Genomic DNA, 22,052 nt, shown 5'->3' with positions numbered 1-22,052 from the left:
AGGGGCCCATAAACTTGGATTTAATTCCTTCCTACCTATGAGACCTTGAGAGGTGAGGTGACCGTGGGTCCCCATGGACAGCTGGTCAGACTTTCGACAAGGCAGCATGGGACAGTGGCCAAGGCCCCAGAGACAGGTCCTGGTCTTGTCACTGCTGTGCAAACTTGGGTAAGTCTCTGCAGCTCTCTGAGCCTCCCTCTCCTCGCCTCCCTGAGCCTCCCTCTCCTCGCCTCCCTGAGCCTCCCTCTCCTCGCCTCCCTGAGCCTCCCTCTCCTCGCCTCCCTGAGCCTCCCTCTCCTCGCCTCCCTGAGCCTCCCTCTCCTCGCCTCCCTGAGCCTCCCTCTCCTCGCCTCCCTGAGCCTCCCTCTCCTCGCCTCCCTGAGCCTCCCTCTCCTCGCCTCCCTGAGCCTCCCTCTCCTCGCCCCTCTGAGCCTCCCTCTCCTCGCCTCCCTGAGCCTCCCTCTCCTCGCCCCTCTGAGCCTCCCTCTCCTCGCCTCCCTGAGCCTCCCTCTCCTCGCCTCCCTGAGCCTCCCTCTCCTCGCCTCCCTGAGCCTCCCTCTCCTCGCCCCTCTGAGCCTCCCTCTCCTCACCTCCCTGAGCCTCCCTCTCCTCGCCTCCCTGAGCCTCCCTCTCCTCGCCTCCCTGAGCCTCCCTCTCCTCGCCTCCCTGAGCCTCCCTCTCCTCGCCTCCCTGAGCCTCCCTCTCCTCGCCTCCCTGAGCCTCCCTCTCCTCGCCCCTCTGAGCCTCCCTCTCCTCGCCTCCCTGAGCCTCCCTCTCCTCGCCTCCCTGAGCCTCCCTCTCCTCGCCCCTCTGAGCCTCCCTCTCCTCGCCTCCCTGAGCCTCCCTCTCCTCGCCCCTCTGAGCCTCCCTCTCCTCGCCTCCCTGAGCCTCCCTCTCCTCGCCTCCCTGAGCCTCCCTCTCCTCGCCTCCCTGAGCCTCCCTCTCCTCGCCTCCCTGAGCCTCCCTCTCCTCGCCTCTCTGAGCCTCCCTCTCCTCATCTGCAATACACCCGTCCCCGTGTTGTGGACAAACACAAATGCTACGCACAGTGCTCTGCAGGGTGCCTGGAGCACAGGGAGGTCTCGGGAGAGAGCAGACTAATCCTGCAATATGGGGCGGGGAGAAAAAACACTAGCAGGTGGTGAGACACGAGACACACGAGCGTGTCCCCAGCTCTCAGCTCCTGAAGCTCCCAGCTGAGGACTGGGCTGCACACACCCTGCTCCTGACAGTGGAAAGTGACCACTGAGGCTGACTTGGCCACGATCCCTAACGTTCTGCCCACCAGCCTGCCTCCTGCCCTGGCCTGGCCCATCTGCCACAAACATCCCCTTCTGGTCCACTTCAATGGCGCTGCCACGGCGAGAACCACGACTTGTGAGCGGGCCGGGGCAGAGGCCTTTAGAAGCCCCAAGGCCTACGAGAGCCGACTCTGAGCAAGACTGGGTCATGGGAGGCTGCACCCAGGCAGAGAGCGCACCTTCACAGGCCAGAGAGCAAACTGTGACCTTAAGGCCACACCTGCCCTGAAGGTGCCGCTCAGGCACTTCTTGGGAGGCCAGCCACCAAATGCTGCCACGGCAAAGACCCAGGACGGCCAAGAAAAAAGAAAACTCGACAACAAACAAGAAACCCCAAAGGGCACAATCCAGAGAGTGAAAGATGATCTGTAGAGTGGGGGAAATATTAGCAAATCACACGCCTGATAAGGATTTAGTATCTGGAATATATTAAAAAACACATACAACTCAACAACCAAAGACAGCCCAATAAAAAACTGGGCAAAAAGACTTGAATATACATTTGTCCAAAGAAGATGTACAGATGGCCCATGAGAACATAATACCAGCATCATTAGTTAGCTGCTGCTGCTGCTGCTAAGTCGCTTCAGTTGTGTCTGACTCTTAGCGACCTCATGGACTGCAGTCTACCAGGCTCTTCCGTCCATGGGATTCTCCAGGCAAGAGTACTGGAGTGGAGAAATGCAAATCAAAACCCTAATGCAATACCAGTTCACACCGACTGGGTTAGCCGTTATAATAAAAAAGAAAACTGGAAAGTAACAAGTGTTGGCAGGGACACAGAGAAATTGGACCCCTTGTAACAGTGCTGGTAAGAATGTAAAATGGTGCAACTGTTCTGAAAACCAGTTTGGCAATTGCTCAGAAACTTAAATCTAAAATTACCACGTGTGCCTGTGTCGGTACCTCAGGCGTGTCTGACTCTCTGTGGCCCCGTGGACTGTAGCCCGCCAGACTCCTCTGTTTATGGAATTCTCCAGGCAAGAATATTAGAGTGGGTTGCTATTCCCTTGTCCAGGGGATCTTCCCAACCCAGGGATCAAACTCAGGTCTCCCGCATTGCAGGCAGAGTCTTTACCATCTGAGCCACCAGGGAAGCCCAATATGACCCAGCAATTCCCCTCCTAGGTATAGCCCCAAGAGAAATGAAACCATATGTCCGCACAAAAACTTGTACATAAATGTTCATAACAATATTACTCGTAATAGCCAAAAAGTGGAGACAATCCACATGCCCATCAACTAATGAAGGCATGAACAAAATGTGGTCGAGCACGCCATGGAATGTTACTCAGCCAGAAAGCAGGACAAGGTTCTGCGACGGGCTATAATACAGATGAGGCTCCAGAATAAGGTGCTGAGTGAAGGAAGCCAGATTAAAAGTCACACCTCGTCTGATTCCGTTTAAATGACGTGTCTGCAATGAGCAAATGCATGATATAGAAAGCAGACTACTGATTGCCAAGGGCTGGGGACAGAGGAATGGGGAGCGGCTGCTGATAGAGATGGGATTTCCTTTCAGAAAATGATGAGAATGTCTTGGAAATAGAGATGTTGGTTGTGCAACATTGTGAACACGCTAAATGCCACTGAACTGTATATTTAAAAACGGCTAAAAAGGCAGATTCTATGTTATATATATTTTACCCCGACTTTAAAAAAATTGATGGTTAATTTCAAGTTATGTGACTATCATTGCAATTTTTTTTAGTTAAAAAATATTTTTAAAGTGCCTTCATCACAAGAAAATAAAATTGTAACTGTGAGTATGTGGTGACAGACATAAACTAAACTTAGAGTGGTAATTCTTTCGTAATAGTTTTTTGTTTTTTTGGCCACATGTGGTATCTTAGTTCCCCAACCAGGGATCAAACCCACGCCCCTGCATGGGAAGGGCAGAGTCTTAACCACTGGACCACTAGGGAAGTCCCTCTTTTGCAATACGTACCTATATCAAATCATTCTGTTGTAAAACTAATACAACGTTCTATGTCAATTACACTTCAATTAATTTCTTTTTAAAGAATTTAGAAGCCGACACGAAAGGGAAATGATGTGACGTACAATTATATCTTTAGCACTCAGCTTTGTTTTTCCTTGTTTTGATTTTCCTTTAATAGAATACTGTAATAAAGGGATTTGAATTTGGAAATAAAAAATCCCAGTGCTGCGCTGAGCACAGGAAACGCATTCAGAGCCCCTCTATCTGCACTGGAGCCCCCCGTTTTGTCAGGTTTTGACCAAGTCTGAACTCCGGCATAGATTTTCCCCAAACTCTGAGAAGGCATCTACGATCACGCAGCGACGCTGGATGAAGTGGTTAACCTAGCCAAACCTTGTTGCACAGCTGGGGAAACCTGGCTAAGGGGCTGTCCTTGCCGCGAGGAGACTGGGGGGGTCCGGCGCGGCCCAGCCCCCATCCTTCACTCTCTCTGCTCTGACACACTACTCCCTGGCCCCTGTCGCCCTGCCAGCAGTTGGTGTGTGCTTGGGGAATCAGAAACACATTTTCATATATTTAAGCAAATCTGCTGTGATGATTAAAAAAAAAAAATCAGAACCTGCAAACCAAAGCTGAACAGAACTATGCATCGTCTGCCGTTGTACACTTTCTCCAACACTCTGGTTCCCTCCAGGAAGGAGCCAGGCCTCCTCGTGGGCCCAGTGGGCCCTGGCCAGGCCTGAGGCAGGAGAGCCTGGGGTCTGGGCCGTGGGTCAGGAACACAGCCCGGACCCCCTTTCTGGGGTAGTGATGGCTGGCTGGTAAGGGGGAGGGGCTGCAGCTTGGCACCTGCTTCTTTGAGCCTGCCAAGCTCCATTCCAGCCCCAGGACTTGCGTGCCCTGTCGGCCTCCTCTGGTCTCTGCCTGCCCAGTGCTCCTTTCCTCCTCCCCTCCTCCCCCGACACCCTTGGCCAGGCGGAGAAGGCTGAATCCCAGCTCCACCAACAGTGGGACTTGGGAGCCTTGGTCTATTTCTCCATCCAGGGCACAGTGGCAGCCTCGCCCACAGCTGGGGAAACCTGGCTAAGGGGCTGTCCTTGCGGGGGTCCGGCGCCGCCCAGCCCCCACCCTTCACTCTCTCTGCTCCGACACTCGCTCCCCGGCCCCCGCCGCCCTGCCGGCCGTTGGCGTGTGCTCCACAGCACACTTACACACTGGACTCCAGGCTCCTCTTTTGTCAATGTCTACTTTTACTCCTTGTGTCTCTTAAGCTAAATTCTAGACCAGGGGTGAAAAAAAATCCCTTTTTGGGAACATTCACTTTTTTGCCAGGCTCCCAGAGAGGGGCTTTCCATCCTTGTCTCGTCTCACCCAGACAACCAGCCTTTGAGATTGTGTTTTGCGTCACCCCAGTTTTCAGATGAGAAAACCGAGGCTCAGAGCACGAAGGACTTATCCAAAGTCCCACAGCCCAGAAAGGGATGAGTACGAGCCCCCACTCGCCCCGTCCCGAACCTCAACTTCTCATCCACAGCTGGGGTCGCCTGCCTGTCCATCCATCCACCCCCTGCTTCGTCGTCACACGTGGAACTTGAGGCAGTTTGTGTTAAACGTGCGTTGAAGCATAAAAGTCAGGGCCAGGGGATGTAGAGAGGCAGAAGAGCCTGGGGAAGGTGGGGTGCATGGACTGGAAAGTTCTGGAAGCTCTAAGTCTGACACTCTGGAACGATGTCTCCTCCAAGCCCTTTCCCTTCCCCTAGGCAGTCCAGAGGCTCCGCCCTCCACCCTCCTGGGGTGTCTGGACCCAAACTCCTTCCCTTGAAAAAGTAGGAGGCCAGGATCTCACCCACGGGGCCCTCGCAGGCAGGGCTGCCCCCTCCTCTCACTCGTCCGCCCCCAGCAAGGAGGCCTCACCAAGCAACAAGATGTCATGCATGGAACTATTCTTGTCCCAGGCTGGGACCTGCCTCGGGCGTTTCAAGAGACTGAGCGGCTTTAACTAAGAGCTGGGTGAAGCTCAGTTTCCAAAATTGCTTCCTGCTTAAGGACAGAGCTGTGCAGACCTCCTGCTATCAGCTGACTGAAAACCTCACAGAACAGGGGCGCAAATGGGGCAGAAGCAGAGGCTTTGGGTGCCTCCTCTGTCCTCATCGAAACCCTAGTTCTTCCCATAAGACTCAGCCCTAATCTCTCCTCCTCCGAGAAGCCTTCCTGGACCACACTGTCCTTCCACTCACCCATCCATTGGTTCAGTAAATGCCTGCTGAGCACTGATAGAACCAAAAGGGAGGGATGCGGAGATGAACAAGGCAGCCGTGCCTCCAGGAGCTCCCAGCCCAGGAGGGAGGCAAACATCAGGCCTAGAGTACTGAGCGTGCGTTGAGCATCAATACGTGCATTCTATCAATAGTCCTATTTAAGGAAATGAGACTCAGAGAGGTTAAGCCTCGTGCCAAAGGTCACACAGCAGGGGACTCCAACCTCTCTGTCTCTGCCTCTAGAGCCTGAGCTCTTAACTAGGAGGCCACATCTGTGAGCTTAGGTGACAAGGATGCAGCCAGATGAGGTGTTTTAACCGTCCTGGGCTAGGGAGTCAGGAAAAGCCTCCTGGAGAAGGTGGGTTCCAGCCTGAACCTGGAAAAAGGAGCCTGGGTTATCTAGGTAAGCACAAAAGGGTTAGACATGAAGGAAGCAAAGAAGACATTCCAGGTAGAGGAGGTGGGAAAACTTTGTGGGAAGCTGGAGCTGGGAGGGATGGGCGGGGCAGGGGGTTGGGGGAGGCGGGATGCGCCTTCATCCTTTGCAAGCTCCTTACACTAGGTGTCCATCTCACCCTCTCAGTGTTAGTCGGGTACCACCCTGAACACCTGCCCTGTTTCTTTCATTGTCTACTTAGATTTGCAAGAGTTCATCACATTCTGGCAGGAGGCGGGGCATCTGTGACCTTGATTGCACGTGGTGTTCAGTGTCACAGTGGGGAGGGGCTTGAGGTCTCCAGGACCCACCTGCCACCTGAGTTATCACCCCAGCAGACTCCCTGGGGGAGGGATGGGGGGCCACTGGCTCTTCATCTGGGTAAACTGAGGCACAGAGAAGGCAAAGCAGCTTCTGAGAAACACGTGTGCTTTGGGTTTTCCTGTATGTCAAGACCCTGGCGTCTCTGTGTGCTGAAGTCTCCTTAGATGAAATGTTTAACATTCACCTATTTCACCATGGAAAAGTCCAGATGCTCAAGACTGGATCAGCAGCACTATCAAAGGCTCACACTAGAAGAGAACTGGCACTCTCTAAGCACTTGCTGATATACTGAGAGAACCACTTCCTTCTCCCAGCAAGCTGGAGAGATGGGCAAGGCAGCCATCACCACGTCCTGTTACCGGTGGGGAAACAGAGTCTCAGAGACTTGCCCCAGATCACTCAGCCCATAAGCAGCAAAGCCGGGATGCAAGCTCAGGTCTTTGGATTCCAAGCTTGAAGCTTTTGTCTGGATATCATAACACCTTTCTGGAACCTCCCACCAGGTCTCCAATATTCAGGAATCTGAGCTCCCAGCTTCAGCCCTCACTCCGGGACCCCCACTCCTCCTGCTGTCTGCCTTTCTCCTTCAGCAGTAGTGACACCCCCACTCTGCAAAGGTCCCATGGGAAGCACAGGCCTCTTGCCTGCTCATCATCAATAAAAAGTATCACCCACCGCTGACGGATTATGTAGAGCAGTGTTCCTCAGAGCATACCCTGTGTGCATCTGAATTACCTGAATTTCCTGTTAAAATGCAGCTTCTGGCTCCGAGGGTCTGGGGGGGGGTGTTATCCAGGACCCAGTATTTCTAACAAGGTGCACCTCGGGAGGCGAGTGGGCAGCCAGCTGCAGGGCCATTTTCAGCATCAACTGCCTGGTCTGTGCCCCCAGCCCTCTTTCCTCACCATCTCTCTCCTGAGGCTCAAGGCACAAGGACAAGGTCTCCCCCTTCCTTTCGTGGCTGTGCAGGTTGGTGGGCAACCTCTCTTTCAGAGCGCCGTGGGACTGCTCCCCATCCTCAAGGGGTCTTGCAAGAGGCCGAGAAGCCTTTGCCTCCTTCTCTCTGGCCCTGCAGACTCAGCAGGCTGGCCCCCTCTGGCCAGGCACTGGGAGTCAGAGGTGGGAGGCCGCCCGCCGTCTCCCGCAGCCCTCATTGAAATTTCGCCCTTGCCCGAGAATCTTTGGTTGAGAGCTCAGCCCTATTAATTCTCATTGTGCATTTAGAGCCAATAGGTTTTTATTTATTCATTTATCTTGGTCTTCCTCCTCCCTCCCCTTCCTCACCGGTCTGGAATTTACAATTCAGGTCTCAGGTGGCCTTGCGGAAGGACAACGAGTCCAAGGCTGGGAGAGTCTGCACACTGAAGCCTGCGAGGGGTAGTCGCCTCCCCCCCACCCCCCACCCCCCACCCCCCACCCCCCACCCCCCGCCATCCCCCCCGCCCGCCCCCCCCCCGCCCCCCGACCCCGGGCCCCTGGCGCACCCTCAGGACACTTCAGGGCTCACGCTCTGACCTGGATGGATGTTGCGACAGGCCCAGCACTCACTGCAGGAGGGATGCCAGGAAACAGGGACCCACTGGGCAATCCTGAGGCTAAAGTGGGGCTAAGGGCCGCCTGGGTACCACTAGGGCGCCCCCTGGTGGCTGGTTAACACCACGGGCCAAGGCTAGAGGAATTAATGGCTACCTGAGCACATATCCAACCGCCTGCGCCCCTGAGCCCAGGATACAGGGCGGACGTCCTCAAGGCTGGGGTAGGGCAAAGAAGCAAAGGCCCAGGCACCGCAGAGGGCATAAAAGCCGCAATAACAAGCAAACGACGGCTACCACACCGTGAGCACCTACTGTGTGGCGGGACTCGCATGGCTGGGCTGTGTCCTTTCCCAGCGCACTGTGACACGCCTTCAGCAGCAGCATCTCTACTTCACCGAAGCTCAGAGAGGGAAGGCTGGGCCACCTGGAGCATAAGCATAGGCCCTGCCTGGCTGCGCACAAGTTCCCGGCCTGCCCTCTAGACTGAGTGACCTTGGCGGGATTTAGCCACTTTCTAATCCCTAAAATGGGATTAGAACGGTCACTACCTTGGAGCATCCTAGAGATGATTTAATGAGACACACACAGAACCTCTTGCCTGGAGAATCCCAGGGACAGGGGAGCCTGGTGGGCTGCCGTCTCTGGGGTCGCACAGAGTCGGACACGACTGAAGCGACTTAGCAGCAGCAGCAGCAGCAGCAGCAGCAGCACAGAACCTGCTCAGGGAAGCTGTGGTAAACAGCAGGGTGGGGGTTTGAATTCATCTGGATGTGACCTCCTCCTCCCTGCAGAAGCAGCCTGGGCGGTGTCCCCACACCCGTTGGCTGCATGTTCATGATCAAAGGCAGAGGTGGATGGCAGCCCATCATGAAACATTTAAGTCCATCAGGTTGGTGTCGGGACACCGAGGACCCACCAAGCAGAGGAAGGTGGAGATGCTGTTTCTCCAACACCGCCCTCCTCACCATCTTCCCAGGAGAGGACAGGAAGGTGACAGAAGCCCCTTCCACAGCCCAGGGCTCCAGGACCCAGGTCGGGCGGCATCAGGACTGTGGTGGGGTGACCAGCCCACCTTGGCAGCTGCGCTGGGCTCTCTGTGTGAGAATGGGGGCAGGCTTGGCCAGGAGAGGGCCTCGGACTTGCACCTGATGGTCATCCCCACTCCTCAGGCCTTGACCAGAAGCTGGTCCAGTGATTTAAGATTTCACCACCCACCCCATGCCCCCGCCCCCGGCACATTAAAATCGCAATGAATATTTAAAAGAAGAAATACAGTCAAGACTCTAACACAAGAGGCAGCAGTTGACTCTGCTCTGGGAGTCGAGTGGAGAAGTCCTCACATGAGCTGGGGCGGGCACTCAGCCTGAGATGTGGCTCAGAGCTGGGCTCCCCCAGTGCTGACCTTGGCCCTGACCTTCAGGGGCCAGCCCCCTTGCCCATCCCTGAGCCAGCGAAGCCCTGGGGTTCTCAGTGAAGTGGGCCCATCCGGACCCTGGCTCCTGGCCCTGTGCTGCCTTCTCCTTTACTGTCCCCCTCTCTCCCCAGCTGGGGCCGGCCAGCCTGCCCACCGCCCACAGTGACAGCCTCCTGACCTCTGATCATCCCAGTGGGAACCCACCTTCCCAGGCTGACTGCTCTGGGATAGGATCCATGCACCCCAGGGGACTGAGCCATCCTTAGGAGCCCGGTGGGGACACCCACTCAGTCCATCCATAAACACAGAGCGCTGGAGGCTTCCCCAGGGCACATGGAGGCAGCAACCACCCAAGGATGACACCGAGACCTTCCTGTGGCTTCTGCAGCCTGGCTTCCCTGTCCAGCTTCCTGCCTGGCCCAGGGCCTGCAGGGCTCTGCCTAGTGGAAGGCATCTTTTGGGAGGCAGATCAGCTCAGTGACTCTGGAGCCAGATGCTTGCATCAGAGCTTTACCACTTCCTGGGCTGTGACTTTGGGCCTCAGTTTCTCCATCTGTACAATGGGAATGACGATAACTACCATCTAGTAGCACTTGCTCTGTGCCAGACCTTAGTCTGAGCATTTTATTTATTTGTTTTAAAATATATATTTATTTATTCGGCTGCATCAGGACTTGGTTGTGACATGTGGGGTCTTTCCTTGCGGCACACAGGCCCTCTAGTTGTGGCGCCCGGTCTCCAGAGTGCTCAGGCTTCCGGAGTCGTAGCACTCAGGCTCAGTCATTCCATGGCATGTGGGATCTTAGTTCCCTGACCAGGGATCGAACCCGCGTCCCCTGCATAGCAAGGTGGAGTCTTAACCACTGGACCACCAGGGAGCATTTTAGGGTGAACTGAACTTGTTAGGGTGACCTGAGTGTGTGCTGAGTGTGCACACTTTAGAGGACAGCAGCTCAGAGACGCCGCCGGTCCAGAGCTCACTCCCTGAAACTCTGTGTGACGCAGAATCAACCCAGCTGAAGTGAGTGAGGACTCCAAGGAATGACTCGTACTGAGCTTTCAAGCCCCATGCTCGGGGACTGGCATAAATGACCCCCACTCTTATTATTGTTGCTGTTAATGGAGTACTGATGTACCCCATGGCTCTGACTCCGTCTTTAACTAGAGACTCAAGTGACACCACCTGAACGCCTCCCTTCCCCTGACTTAACCAGGCACTGTGGTCACCACACATCATGATGGAATCGGAAAGGGTGCCATCCACACCAGCCACCCTGATCTGACCCCTTCCTTCCTCCCTTACGAATCCCCTCTGCAGGTCCACCAAACCTTCCCCCACAAAGGGCGCTTGGCCTCTCTTCGCCTGGCAAATGGTTTGCTGGATTGGAATGGGTGGAACAGGAGGTGTCCCCCTGAAGGGATGAACGGGGGAGGGCAGAGTGCAAGCTTGCAAATAGCACCTTGCTTGCTCACCCAGATGCTGACTTCCTACAAGGGAGGCGGGGCTTATCTGCAAGGCTGGGCAACTGTGGCTACGGTGGTGGTTTGGTGGTTTTCCCAGAGGAGAGGATCCAGTGATCACCAGGCCAAGAATTTCCCCACCCCAAAGAACGGCGTCACGTGACCCCAGCATCCTCGGGGCACACTTTGCTCTGGCGCGTCTCCAAGGCGAGACAGAGACATTCCTGATCCTACAGGCTGGGAAAGCCAGCCTGGCATCCGGGTCCCAAGGGTCTGGCCCAGACCCCCACCCCCACCCACTTGGCCTGAGCAAAGGCCACAGCAGGGGGCCGACTTACGTGGGAGCAGAATCTTTCCGGGGGGTCTCCGCATGTGATGCCGGAGGGCTCCACCTTCACCTTGACATAGTCCTTCAGGCGCATCACCTTGGGCTGGCAGGCATAGAACTCCCAGGTGGGGCCTTCGTCCGTGGTCACCCAGGATTTGCAGATGTCGTAGTCCCCGGAGGCCAGGGCCAGGCAGTGCAGGAGGAGGGCCAGCAAGCGCAGCATGGCGGCACGGTCCCCAGGGGCGCGGCCCGCAGGGGGCCTGGTGAGGCAGCGGCTGGCTCAGGCGGGGCACACAGCCTCAGCATGGAAAAGCCACATCTACCGGGCGACGGAGGCCAGATGTCCCAGGGACTCTGCCAGGTTGCAAACAGCGAGGAAACTTGGTTTTTCCAAGAGGCCGATATGGAAAACCCAGAGCCGGCGTTTCTCAGAGTGCTGATGGGCAGATCAAGAAGTTGCCCACAACTTGGCGTCCTCCTCACCTTGGCATCACCCCTACCCCAGAGGTGAATCTGATCAAATCAGGCAAACGCTCCAATTGTGACCGTGGATGGAAATGGGAGACGGAGAGAGTCCGCAGGGATCTGGCATGAGGCCGGATCGGATTGCTTGTAATTTTTGTCCTTCCGATCAATCCAGCTCTTTAAAGGGCCCTTTCATGTGTGATGTGTGCTCAACACAACTGCACAACCACCCTCTGGCCTGCGTTGTAAAGATAAAACAAAATCAGGTGGAGTACCTGTGAGCTGCACACACGTCCCCGCTATGGGACTGGACGTGGCATTTTGGACCTTGGCATTTTCACCAAAGTGAAAGAGATTTCTTTTCATATGGGCTGAAAGTGACAGCAGTCACGCAGCTGGAGCACAAAAAGCGACCGAGGTGTTACCTGGGGGGCAGCGGATCTGGGCCTGCTTTGGTTGGGACAGGCGCTAACAGGGCCAGCTGACCTCGGCTGGTAGCCGTCGGCAACTTATCAGGATGTTTCTGAGACTTCAGCTCCCAATCCATCCAGGTACCCGGGGTCTGGCTTGTCTTTCATTGTAGGGAGGGAGAAGAGAGAGCTCATTAGCAACAACACCTGCAACAAATTAAATAGAGAAAGAGGGGGATAAAGATGTAGAAGAACAAAAGCTCTCTGGCAAAACGTGCAAAACACGAAGCTGCATTAGCAAGGTCTCTGGAGAAAACTGGGTTATTGTCATTAATATCGGAGAAGCACATTTGGAGATGGGGTACATTATTCAAGAAGGCAATGTGCTTTCTCCTTATTTCTGGGGGTCCTGGGGTCAGCAGAAGTGTCCCTGTTTGGGGTCAGTGACTTTCTAAAACAGCCCCAAGAGCCGAGACTGAATGGTGGCTTTAAAATACTGCAACTGACAAGTCAAAATGTCAAAACCGTTGAAGGCCGAGATGAAGCTGTAATTATAGGTGTCGATGAGGCTGTGTGGACAGGCTCAGATAAAGAATGGTCCACGCGTGGCCAAAAGTTACAAACCAGGTGCTAATAACTGTCTCCAAAATTCTGAAATGGTGAATTTAATTTTCAACTGTAAGGAACTAGGGATGTTGAAGACTTTGACGGAAGTGATGATGGTGTGTTCTATTAGATTTTTCCGATCAAGGCCAAAATTTCGCAGTCATCCTTAGAGGGTATGTTTATAAACAGGTCACCATTATGATTATTGCTTTACTATTTTAAGCTACTTGTAATTATTTAAAAGCCCTAAATAGATATAACTAAGATGAATATTACATTGTGGAAAAAAACATGACTCCAGTAATGTGATGTGTTCCCAGACATCTGATATATCACCAGGAGAATCTGGTCCCCCGGTGAGGAATCCTGGCCAGAAATACTTAGCCAATAAATAGGGCAAAGGTTACTGCAATGAGTCACAGCAGAGCCATGTGTGTTATTAATTCTGGTAATTATGTCTCTGATTGTTGCATCTACATTCCCAAACTATTGCACCATCCATGCTACCTTCACCGCTCAACCGACTCTTCAGCCATTGTATCTAGAAGGTCCTGAAGAGTTAACTACGTTTCCATATTCCTCCATTCTCCATCCAGACACAAACACACTCCTGCCCAAACGACAAACCAGAGGGCTGGGGACACTGTCCAAATGGGGGCTGGCCGCTCAGCTCCTCCCCAGGCGGAGTCCCCAGCCTAGGTCCCAATGCTCCAGGCTGGGGGCATCATAAATCTGCGTTAAGGCAGCCCCTGCCCCTCTCTCTGGCTGAAGGGCTCTTGATGGAGATGAATGAGGAGCCAGGGAGACACATTTTCACATCTCACCTCTGGCAGTTTCGAGAGAAACGGTGTTACAGAGTCCTCCTGGCCTTGAATGTGCTCCTTGCTAGAAAACTCTCAGAAAGAATCCGCCTGGAGACTATTTTTACAACCTGAGAAAATGTAGTAAAAATAAAATAGCGCCGGCCGGCAAAGGTTTGGATGCCTCTATCTGAGCTTCATGCTGCCCAGAAAACAGCACGTCCCTAATTAATTCTTCCAGCCGCGGGCTCCCAACTGTTCACTCCCAGGTGGGGCGCTCCTTATACGGGACACCAGGGCGCCAGGCTTCACTGCTTCCAGGGAGGACCCACCCAGCCTGGGGCTTCCTTCATCTGCAGTGATGCTCCCAGCCTGAACGCTGCTGGACGAGGGGAGGCAGCGAGGCCCGGAGGCCAGGAGGCCCGCCAGATCCACGAGGCAGCACGCCTTGCAAATATATTAATTGCTTTGCAGTTCTGTTGGCTTAAATGCCATGCATTCCCTGGAAAACGGGGTGAGGGTCGGGGGCCAACAACGACAAAATCTGCCCGGGAGGGGGGCAATAAACGTGTTTACAACTAGTCAGTCAATTGGGCGTTGCTGGCACCAGAAGGGAATTGTGAGCTCAGCACGAGAATATTATTACAGTCGGTTTTTGCCAAAGAGGAAAAAACGGGAGGGGGAGAGACGCGAGAGTCTTCGGCACAGCGAGGCGGAAAGCGGAGAGAGAAGCCGGTATGGGAAATTTCAGGAGTAAGAGGTTGGGTCCCGGTAGATTGTTCTCTCCTTGGAAAATAAATCTTCACCTGATATTATTAAGAAACTGCAGCTCCCAGAAACAAATAGAATCAATGCGCTTTATTTTCTTTTAAGAGTCCTCAGGAACGGGAGCGGAGGGGGAGGGGCTGATAGCCAGGGTATTAAAACCCGAAAATTAGATTTTACCAGGATTTCTGAACTCAGATTTCTCTGTCTTATTGAATTAGCGCCTCTCGAGCTGGCTGGGCTCGAAGCAAGCTCCTCCCGAGTTGCCGGCCGGGCCCTCGCCTCCTGGGAAACTTGCCTGATGGGCGGGGAACCCCTAGAGGTGGTCCCTGGAGAGGGGGCGCTGGGGCTTTCTCCTGGGACCCAGCCCACACCCCAGTTTCTTTCTTCCTTCCCAGCGGGACAGCGGAAGAGGGGGTGAAATCTACCTTCAGATGCGGTCTGGGTCACCTTCCAGTCCCACCCCACCCTCCCAACTCTAACCATCGCAGCCCCCCCCCGACCACCACCCGCCAGCCCCGCAACTCCGGCCGGTCCCATGGGTGCACCCGCTCACCGCCGCCGCGCGAGCGTGCATCCCACTGCTGGCGGCCGGGTGCCCCAGCCCCGGATCGGCAGCCTCCTCGGGCTCCAGGTGCCCACCTCCCCCGGCCGCATGCCCTCTCAGCTCCCAGGCAACCCCGAAAAGTTGAGCACGGAGGATGGGGCGCGAGGAGGCATCCACTGGGAGTTTGGGGCTGCGGCACGGGGCTGCTTGTGGGGTGGGGGTCAGCTCCCCGCCGCGGACCCCAGGGGTTTAGAGTCCGCGCTTCGGGTGGGCTGCAGGCGTCGTGCCTCGCACGACAACATGCCCGGGAAGCCCTCCGTCGCTTTTTGTCTTTCCAAAGTTGAGTGTAAGCCCCGGAGCTGTTAATAATCACACCTTTAATAAAGGCCGGGCGGGCACCGAGGGGGGCCCCCCTCATTTGGCACCTTCTCCCTTAATTAGGGGACGCCGAGCAAAGCGCCCGGTAATTACTCTCATCCTTTTGCCCAGCGCCGCAGCCGGCAGGGACCCCGCCGCCGCCCGCAGCCCCCAGGCAGCTAACTTACTCGGGAGCCGGAGCCGGCGGTCCCCGCGAGCCCGCGGTCCTCTTCCCGCCTTCCCGCGGCCCCTGCTCCCACCGTCCGCGCGCCACCCAGCTCCAGGTTCCACTCCACACTGTCCCCGAGCCGGTCCGGGCGCATAATCCTCCCCATCAGCCCACCCCTCCCAGGCGCCGAAAGAAGTTTCTAGCGGCGGCCGGAACGCAAGAGTTTTTCTGTGCAACTCACACATTTTCCCAGTTTTCCGAGAGGGGAAGGGGATGGCAGAAATTGGGGTGGCTCTAGAGGGTGGCGACTCAATCAGGGTAGGGGAACGGCGCGAAGGAAGGGTTAATTTCCTTTCCACAAACACATCCAGGCATTCTCTTAACATCCACCCTCCCGCCCCACTCACTCGCACAAACGATGGGAAAAGACCCTGGTGGGGAAAAATCCAGCCCCGAAAGACAAGCTACTCCTTTAAGATGTTGCTACAAATGCACACTCACACACCCCTCTCCAAGCGACTCCGGTCCTCCTCTTGTAGCAGTCGCCACCAATAACTTTTGCATCCGAGCCTCGGCTGGGCTACTGTTAAGTGGCTCCCGGGCCCCGGGAAAGCCTGCGCGGTCACCGAAGCCCTTTAAAAATGAAAGCAGGCTGGCCAAGCTGCAGCATATCCACCCCCCAACCCCGATCGCCTCCCGGGCTCTCCCCGCCCGCCTTACCCCGGCTCGGAGCGGCTTCCCGGAGCGGAGACCCCGGAGGCCGCCACCCTCCGGCGCTCTGCTCCCCCGTCCGGCTGGCGCTGGGTGGGGGCGAAGGCCGAGGGCTGCGAGCCGCTGCTCCTTCCCCCGCCGCCTCTGTGGCTGTCAGATCGGGGCTGGGGAGCCCTCCGGCCCCCGGGGGGGCCGCCCGCAGCCGTCCCGGAGACGCGGGCCGGGGGAGGGGGCCGCCCGCGCCGCCCGCATCGCCCGCCGGGGGCCGAGCCGGAGGTCGCCGCTAACAAGTGCAAACTTTTGGGGCCCCCTGGGCGGCTCGGAGAGGACCCGCGCTCGGGCACCGGGCAGCCCCCGGCCCGGGTGGGCTTCGCGGCGGCTCGTCGGGGCGCCGGGGCATTCCCCCCCCCCGGGGCGCGGCGGGGGCCAGATGGCCGGGGCGCTTCACTGCCCCCCTGCACTCCGCTCCAAGTTAATGCTGAGGCTAAATCCTCTTGCCATCACTCACGATCACCATCGGGGCTTTTATCTCCCGGTCTGATCCGGGCTGCGTAACTTCCTCTGTGTGGCTTTAACACACCATCCCACCACGGAGCAGCGGTCTTCTTAAAGGTGCAGGAAGGAAATACTGCGAGACTCGGGGGACGCGCCACGGCCCGGGGAGGGGCGCGGCGAGCAGGGGCGTCCCGGCGGGCCCGCGGCCAGGGTGGCCCCAGCGAGCGGCCGCTGAAGCGAGCCTGCTCTGGGGGGGCGGGGGTCGCAACCTATACATCGCCTCCCGGCCTGGGGGCCAGCGGGTTCCCGCACACAGAGCGCATCTCAGCCAGCTCGGGCCAGGCGCCGCGGGGCTGCGGCTTCCTTTCCCCAAACCTCGGGGGCCCGACCGGGTGCCAGCGCCCATGGGTGTGGGGGCTGCCCCATCGACCCTGGGGGAGGGGTCCAAGTGAGTCAGTCCGCCCCCCACCGCCCCCCCGCCCCCCTCAAACAAGCCCGGGGCTCAAGGCTGCTGCTCCGTCTCCCTCTGTGAAGTGCTGCCACCCAGAAGGCCCCAAGCAGTGGGTAAAGGGGTGGGTGGGTGGATTTGGGGAGACGGGGAGGGGGACCATCTGAGCTCACAAGCGGAGCCTGAATACCAGCTGACACATCGCCGCCTCCACCCTGACGGGCCCTGCTTTTGACGGAGCCAAGCCAGCTCTGGAGGGAGTGCGGAGTAGGGGGCAGGAGGGGCCTCACTCCCTGGCCCTGGGAGCCTGGGAGGAGGGCGTGGGAGGACTCCCGCAGGGGCCTAGGGCAGAGGCCCTAGGGATTGGCCGCACTGGGCAGCCCCCTGGGGCTCTTCAGCGCCCCCAGCCCCCCACCCCGGAGGTTTCCTTCCGGGCTGCCTCCCAGGCCTGTGGGGAGAGCTGTCTCCATCTTGCAGGGGCACCCGTGGCTTTCAGATGCTCCCCGGCGCGCTCCTGGTGGGTTCTCACTGCAGCTCAGGCAGCCGGCTCTGCCATTGGGAAGCATCAGGAACAAAGAGCCCGAGGATGGAGAGAGAGAGCGAAGGAGGGACTGGGCCAAGGTCACGGAGGGTGTCAGGAATAAGAGCAAGGTGTGCCCCCGGGGGCCCCACCCGCTGCCAGCCTTAACCCTTCCCTCCTCTGGGCTCCCCCCCAAGCTGGCCGAGGGGGCTATGCTGCTGAGTAATGTTTAGCCTGTTGTTGCAGAGTGGACATGGAATTCAAGACTGTCCTCTGCTTTAATAGTCATAATCATAATTTAACATTTATTGAGCACCTGCTTTATGCCAGGATCCATGCAAACCGCTTGGTGTGTCTTATCCACTGGTTCTTCCCCACAGGCCTGGCACTTAACTCCTATTAGTCAAGTCCCAAGTTATATTAATAGATGAAGCTTAGAGATGTGAAGTAACTTGCCCAAGGTCACACAGCTGAGGGAGACGCTGGCCTGGGAGGCAGGGCTCTTGGGCTCCCCCGTGGGGTTCTGCTGCTGCTCCCTGACTTGCTGGTTAACTTGGGGCGTGAGGCACAGATTGCCTCCGGGCCTCAGTTTCCCCATCTGTGAGATGTGAATGGTGAGTCTTTTCCTTTTCCAAGGAGCAGACAAGGCCATCAAGGGCCTTCTCCTGAAAGTGCTCTCAAAGACCTTCCACTGGAGAAGCTACCCCGCTCCCTCCCCCAAAGCTGTCCAGGAGAGCAGATGCTTGCCAGCCCCTTCTTACCTGCTCCCTGGGCCTTAAAGCGTCCAGCAGGAGGAAGCTCCGTGGAGGAGGACACATCTCAGCAATTTGATTTTTAAGCCTTTGGCCTGCAGGCAGCAGCGAAGGGCACACTGTGGGCCTCCCACCCAGGCAGGGTGAGTGACGACCCGGGCCGGCCCTCGGCCTGCTGTCGCCCCCAGGCAGGGTCATCAATTCCTGGGAAACGCCCTGCTCCTCCATCACCCGAGTCTGGATGCTGTCAGGACAGCCAACGAGACTGGAGGAGGTTGCTTCTTATTCGTGATTCACCTAAACGCGGCGGGGGCCTGGGGTGTGCTCCTGTTATCTCCTGGATGGCTTAAGTGACCCACGTGCAAAGCCATATGCCACTGAGACGGTGTTTAAAATGTCTCTGCAGCTTCCTCTCCCCAGCACCCCCTGCCTCTCCAGTGGGTTGATGCCGACAGACTTTTTGGGGGACCCATTCCCAAACCTGTCTTCTAGTCTCCCCTTTTTCCAGATCCTGGAAATTATGGAATCATGGAAAGAGTCAGAATGAAGGGCTTTTCTTGGCTCCGCCCCTACTCGCCATATGGCCTGGGGCCATCACTGCCAGCCTCAGTTTCTCCCTCTGCGTAGTGAGGGGATTTGCCCCAGGAGGTGGTCCCCGGGCGATGATGCCACGCTGACAGCAGGCCATAGCAACCTCCGGGAGACAGCATCCCTTTCTAGTGACTCATAAAGTGCTTTTTTCCCAAGATGGGAAACAAATAGGATTCTAGCCATGTAGGGACCAGGTGGTCAAGGGATGTTCATTTTTAAATTTCATTAAGGTATCTTGTGACAAACGACCTTTCACCAGCAATGAAAAGAAGCTGAGCACCAGGGGCAGGAGAGGGTTAATGAATCTCTCGCGCACCGCCCCCCCAACCCATGATTGCTGGCTCCCCTCTCGCAGCAGCCTCTTTGTTGGTAGAGTTTTGGCTCTATTGCACAGTTTAAATTCAAATTGTGAATGTTGAATCTACTATTAAAAAACATCTGCAGAATAATGCATTTGATTTTATTCCACCTATGTTGTTTAAACAAAGGAGATATGTATACAGATACAGACAGACAGACAGATGAATAGATAGATATGTACATATACATGTATTTAAAATAAAGACACCAAAGTAGGAACAGGAGAGATGGAGAATGACATGCTTTATTACATATATATTCTTTCTGTGTTGTTTGACTCCTTCACAATGAGAAAATAGGCTTGGATGGGGTAAGACAAGTAACAGGAAATTATAAAGTCACACTCAGAAATGATCTCCCAGCTTTGCAATGCGCGGTAACAGATGAGGTCCAGCCCCTCCGGGGATTTCCAAGAGAAGGCAAACCCTGATGCACACAGACTAAAGGACAGACAGATAAAACGAGCTCACACCACTGATTAAAGTCGTGTAAGCTCAAAAGCCACCCCCAGCACGTTCTCACCCTTCACCTGATTCACTCCCTTCTTGGTTATGCCAGGCCAAGATTTCGATTTGTCCCCTTGACCTTGAGCAGTTGCAATGCGCTGGAAATAGGTGGTAAGAGCCTGGGAACTAGCCCAGGACCATCTAGGGGTTTGGAGGCATTCCTGGGCCCCTGACTTCCACGGTCAAGGCGGGGCCAGGGGCAGGAGAGACCAAGACCCAAGGCCAGGGCATTCCCCAGGGGAGCACCTCCAGGCAGCGGCAGAGGCTGTTAAGAAGCACCCCGACTCCTCCTGGCCAGTTCTCAGCTCTAATCTCCAGACCATACTCCCATTAATTATTATTACTGTATTAATCATACATGTGATTAATTCAGTAATGGTGATTCATAATTGATTGCATTTTATATGGTGCCTTTCATCCACGCTTCTCCCAAGATGTGCGCTGCCTACAACAAGAGACATATAAAGCAAGACGTGTTCTTAGCTCGCCTGCATTTTGTTGGATAAACTTCTCTTTGCAGAGGCAGGGGGCTGAGGGTTTGGGGGCAGACTGAGCTCACCAGCCTCAGCTCTGTGCCTGTCTCCGGCCCAGGCAGCGCCTCACCCAGCTGGGGACTCTGCTTCATCCTGCCGTGCCTCATGGTGGCCACGCCCCAGGAACCCTGCCAACCCCACTCCTTTGGCTGTAAGTCTGCCTAGGATCCGGCTGCAAGGCAAGGCCAGCCTGGGCTCCGCAGGGAGCTGGTACCCCCAGTGGCACTGACAAGGGTTCTAGAGCTTGAATCTTTGGGTGGGGGTCTTCCCTCTCCTGTTAATTAGCTGTGTGACCTTGAATAAGTTACTGCCCTACTGCCTCAGTTGACCCAAATGAAAAATGGCGTTAATTAAAATCTCTCTCTTCCTGGGGTTATTGTAAAATTTACATACAGTAGACACTACCATGTGTAAAATAGATAACCAATGGGATTTCACTGTATGACTCAGGGAACTCAAACTGGGGGTCTGTCACCACCTAGAGGGGTGGGAAGGAGGTGGGAGGGAGGTTAAAGAGGGAGGGGACACATGTATATCTATGGCTGAGGCCAGCACAATATTGTGAAGCAATTTTCCTTCAGTTAAAATTGAGTTTTGTCTGAGAAGATATTCCATGCAGTGACACATATACAGCACTTCAAATCTGGCACATAGTGTGTGCTCAATAAATGTGAGTAGTGGGAGTCGCGGGCCTGGTTCTAGCAGCAGCTGCTCTGTGACTAGGCTAATCTCGTCCCCTCTCTAGGCCTCAGTTTTCTCAGCTGTAAAATGGGCTGAACAGTCAACTTTGAGGGTTCCTTTCGGATCTTAGACGAGCACTTGGAATAGTTATGGTTGGGGTTTGGAGCTTCAAAATCAAGCTGCCCTGGGCTCCCACTCTCACCATTCTCCAGTTGTGTGACCTTGGGCAAAGGACTCCCCTTGCCCAGGCTCAGCTGCCACCTCTGGAAAATGGGGATCATAATAGCATCTGGAGCCTGGTCTTGATGTGAGGGTTTAATGAGCTACTGCTTGAAGCCTGTTTGGCTTCTAGAAAGGGCTTAACACAGGGTGGCTCCGGCACTGTACAGCAGGCCTGGTGCACAGCAGGCCTGGTGCACAGCACTTATGGATACTCTCACACGTCTACTATGCCCCTACCCCGGGAAAGATGCTCTTGTCTGCCCCACTGTTCTGAAGAGAATGGAGATGGAGGCGTCTGTCCTGGGGGAGTCAGTTAGGGGTTAAGGCAGGGGCAGTATTTGAACCCAGGCCTCATGGCCGCACTCACTGGGGTCTGCGCTCTGTCCTGAGCTGACTCTCCCAGGGTGGTTTTCGTCCCAGTGGTTCTGGTAGGGAGCTGGTGTTGCAGACCCCACTTGTTAGCAGAAGACCTGGGGACCAGAGAGGTTCGGTGACTTCTCCAGGGCACACAGCAAGCAAGAAATGGGGGATCAGAACTGGCTTTGTTGAATGGATGTGGGGCCAGCACTGGGATGCCCACCTTGGCCTGTGGCGTCTCCCCTACCCCACCCCCTGAAGCCTGGCTGGGTGCCCTTCCCTCTCCATGTGGATGGTCCTGTTCTTGAGCCCCAGGCAGCCTGGCACGAGAGGGCTCAGCCCAGGAGGAGGAGCCCAGCTCCTCCCAGCAAAGCTGCTTGGCTCCTACCGGAGGGGTGGCTGCTACAAAGAAGAAACCCAACCACCCCCCCGTCTTTTTGGGGGCACAGACCACCAGGGTTTCAGCCTGGTGGGTCCCCACGGTGTTCCCTGCAGACAGCCGGCCTTTGGTCCACAGGCCCCACGGGCAGAACTATCTGCTGCCCCTGAGTGGCTGGGAGATGGGCGTGCAGAGGGGCACTGGCTTCCCTCTGTCAGTGGGGCAGGCCACTGTGCTGACCCTGCCAGCGCAGATCTCAGGGCACACCTCCCCGCAGGGCACCTACCGTGTGACAGCACCCCGCAAATCTGATAGATTATCCGTGTCACAGGCATCAAGCTGCCTGTGCAGCCCAGCAGTTTCAGTCATGTCCGACTCT

The 22,052-nt window shown here is 55.9% G+C and overlaps 1 protein-coding gene across 8 annotated transcripts in view; it reads right to left on the bottom strand.

Moving 5' to 3' along the window:
- NTNG2 (netrin G2) overlaps positions 1-15,923 on the bottom strand; it is a 71,663-nt gene extending 55,740 nt beyond the window's left edge. For 3 of the 8 annotated variants that reach the window (XM_010810426.4, XM_005213275.4, XM_005213276.5), the window contains exons 1-2: positions 15,839-15,923; positions 11,010-12,081 (exon numbers count right to left, since the gene is read on the bottom strand). In XM_010810426.4, the coding sequence (XP_010808728.1) occupies positions 11,010-11,222 (213 nt within the window). In that variant the 5' untranslated portion in view covers positions 11,223-12,081; positions 15,839-15,923. 8 annotated transcript variants of the gene reach the window in all.
- Positions 15,924-22,052: the final 6,129 nt, after the last annotated feature.

Source organism: Bos taurus, chromosome 11, assembly GCF_002263795.3.
Source record: "Bos taurus isolate L1 Dominette 01449 registration number 42190680 breed Hereford chromosome 11, ARS-UCD2.0, whole genome shotgun sequence".
Taxonomy (NCBI): Eukaryota; Metazoa; Chordata; class Mammalia; order Artiodactyla; family Bovidae; genus Bos; species Bos taurus.
This window is presented reverse-complemented; position numbering and strand designations above follow the sequence as displayed.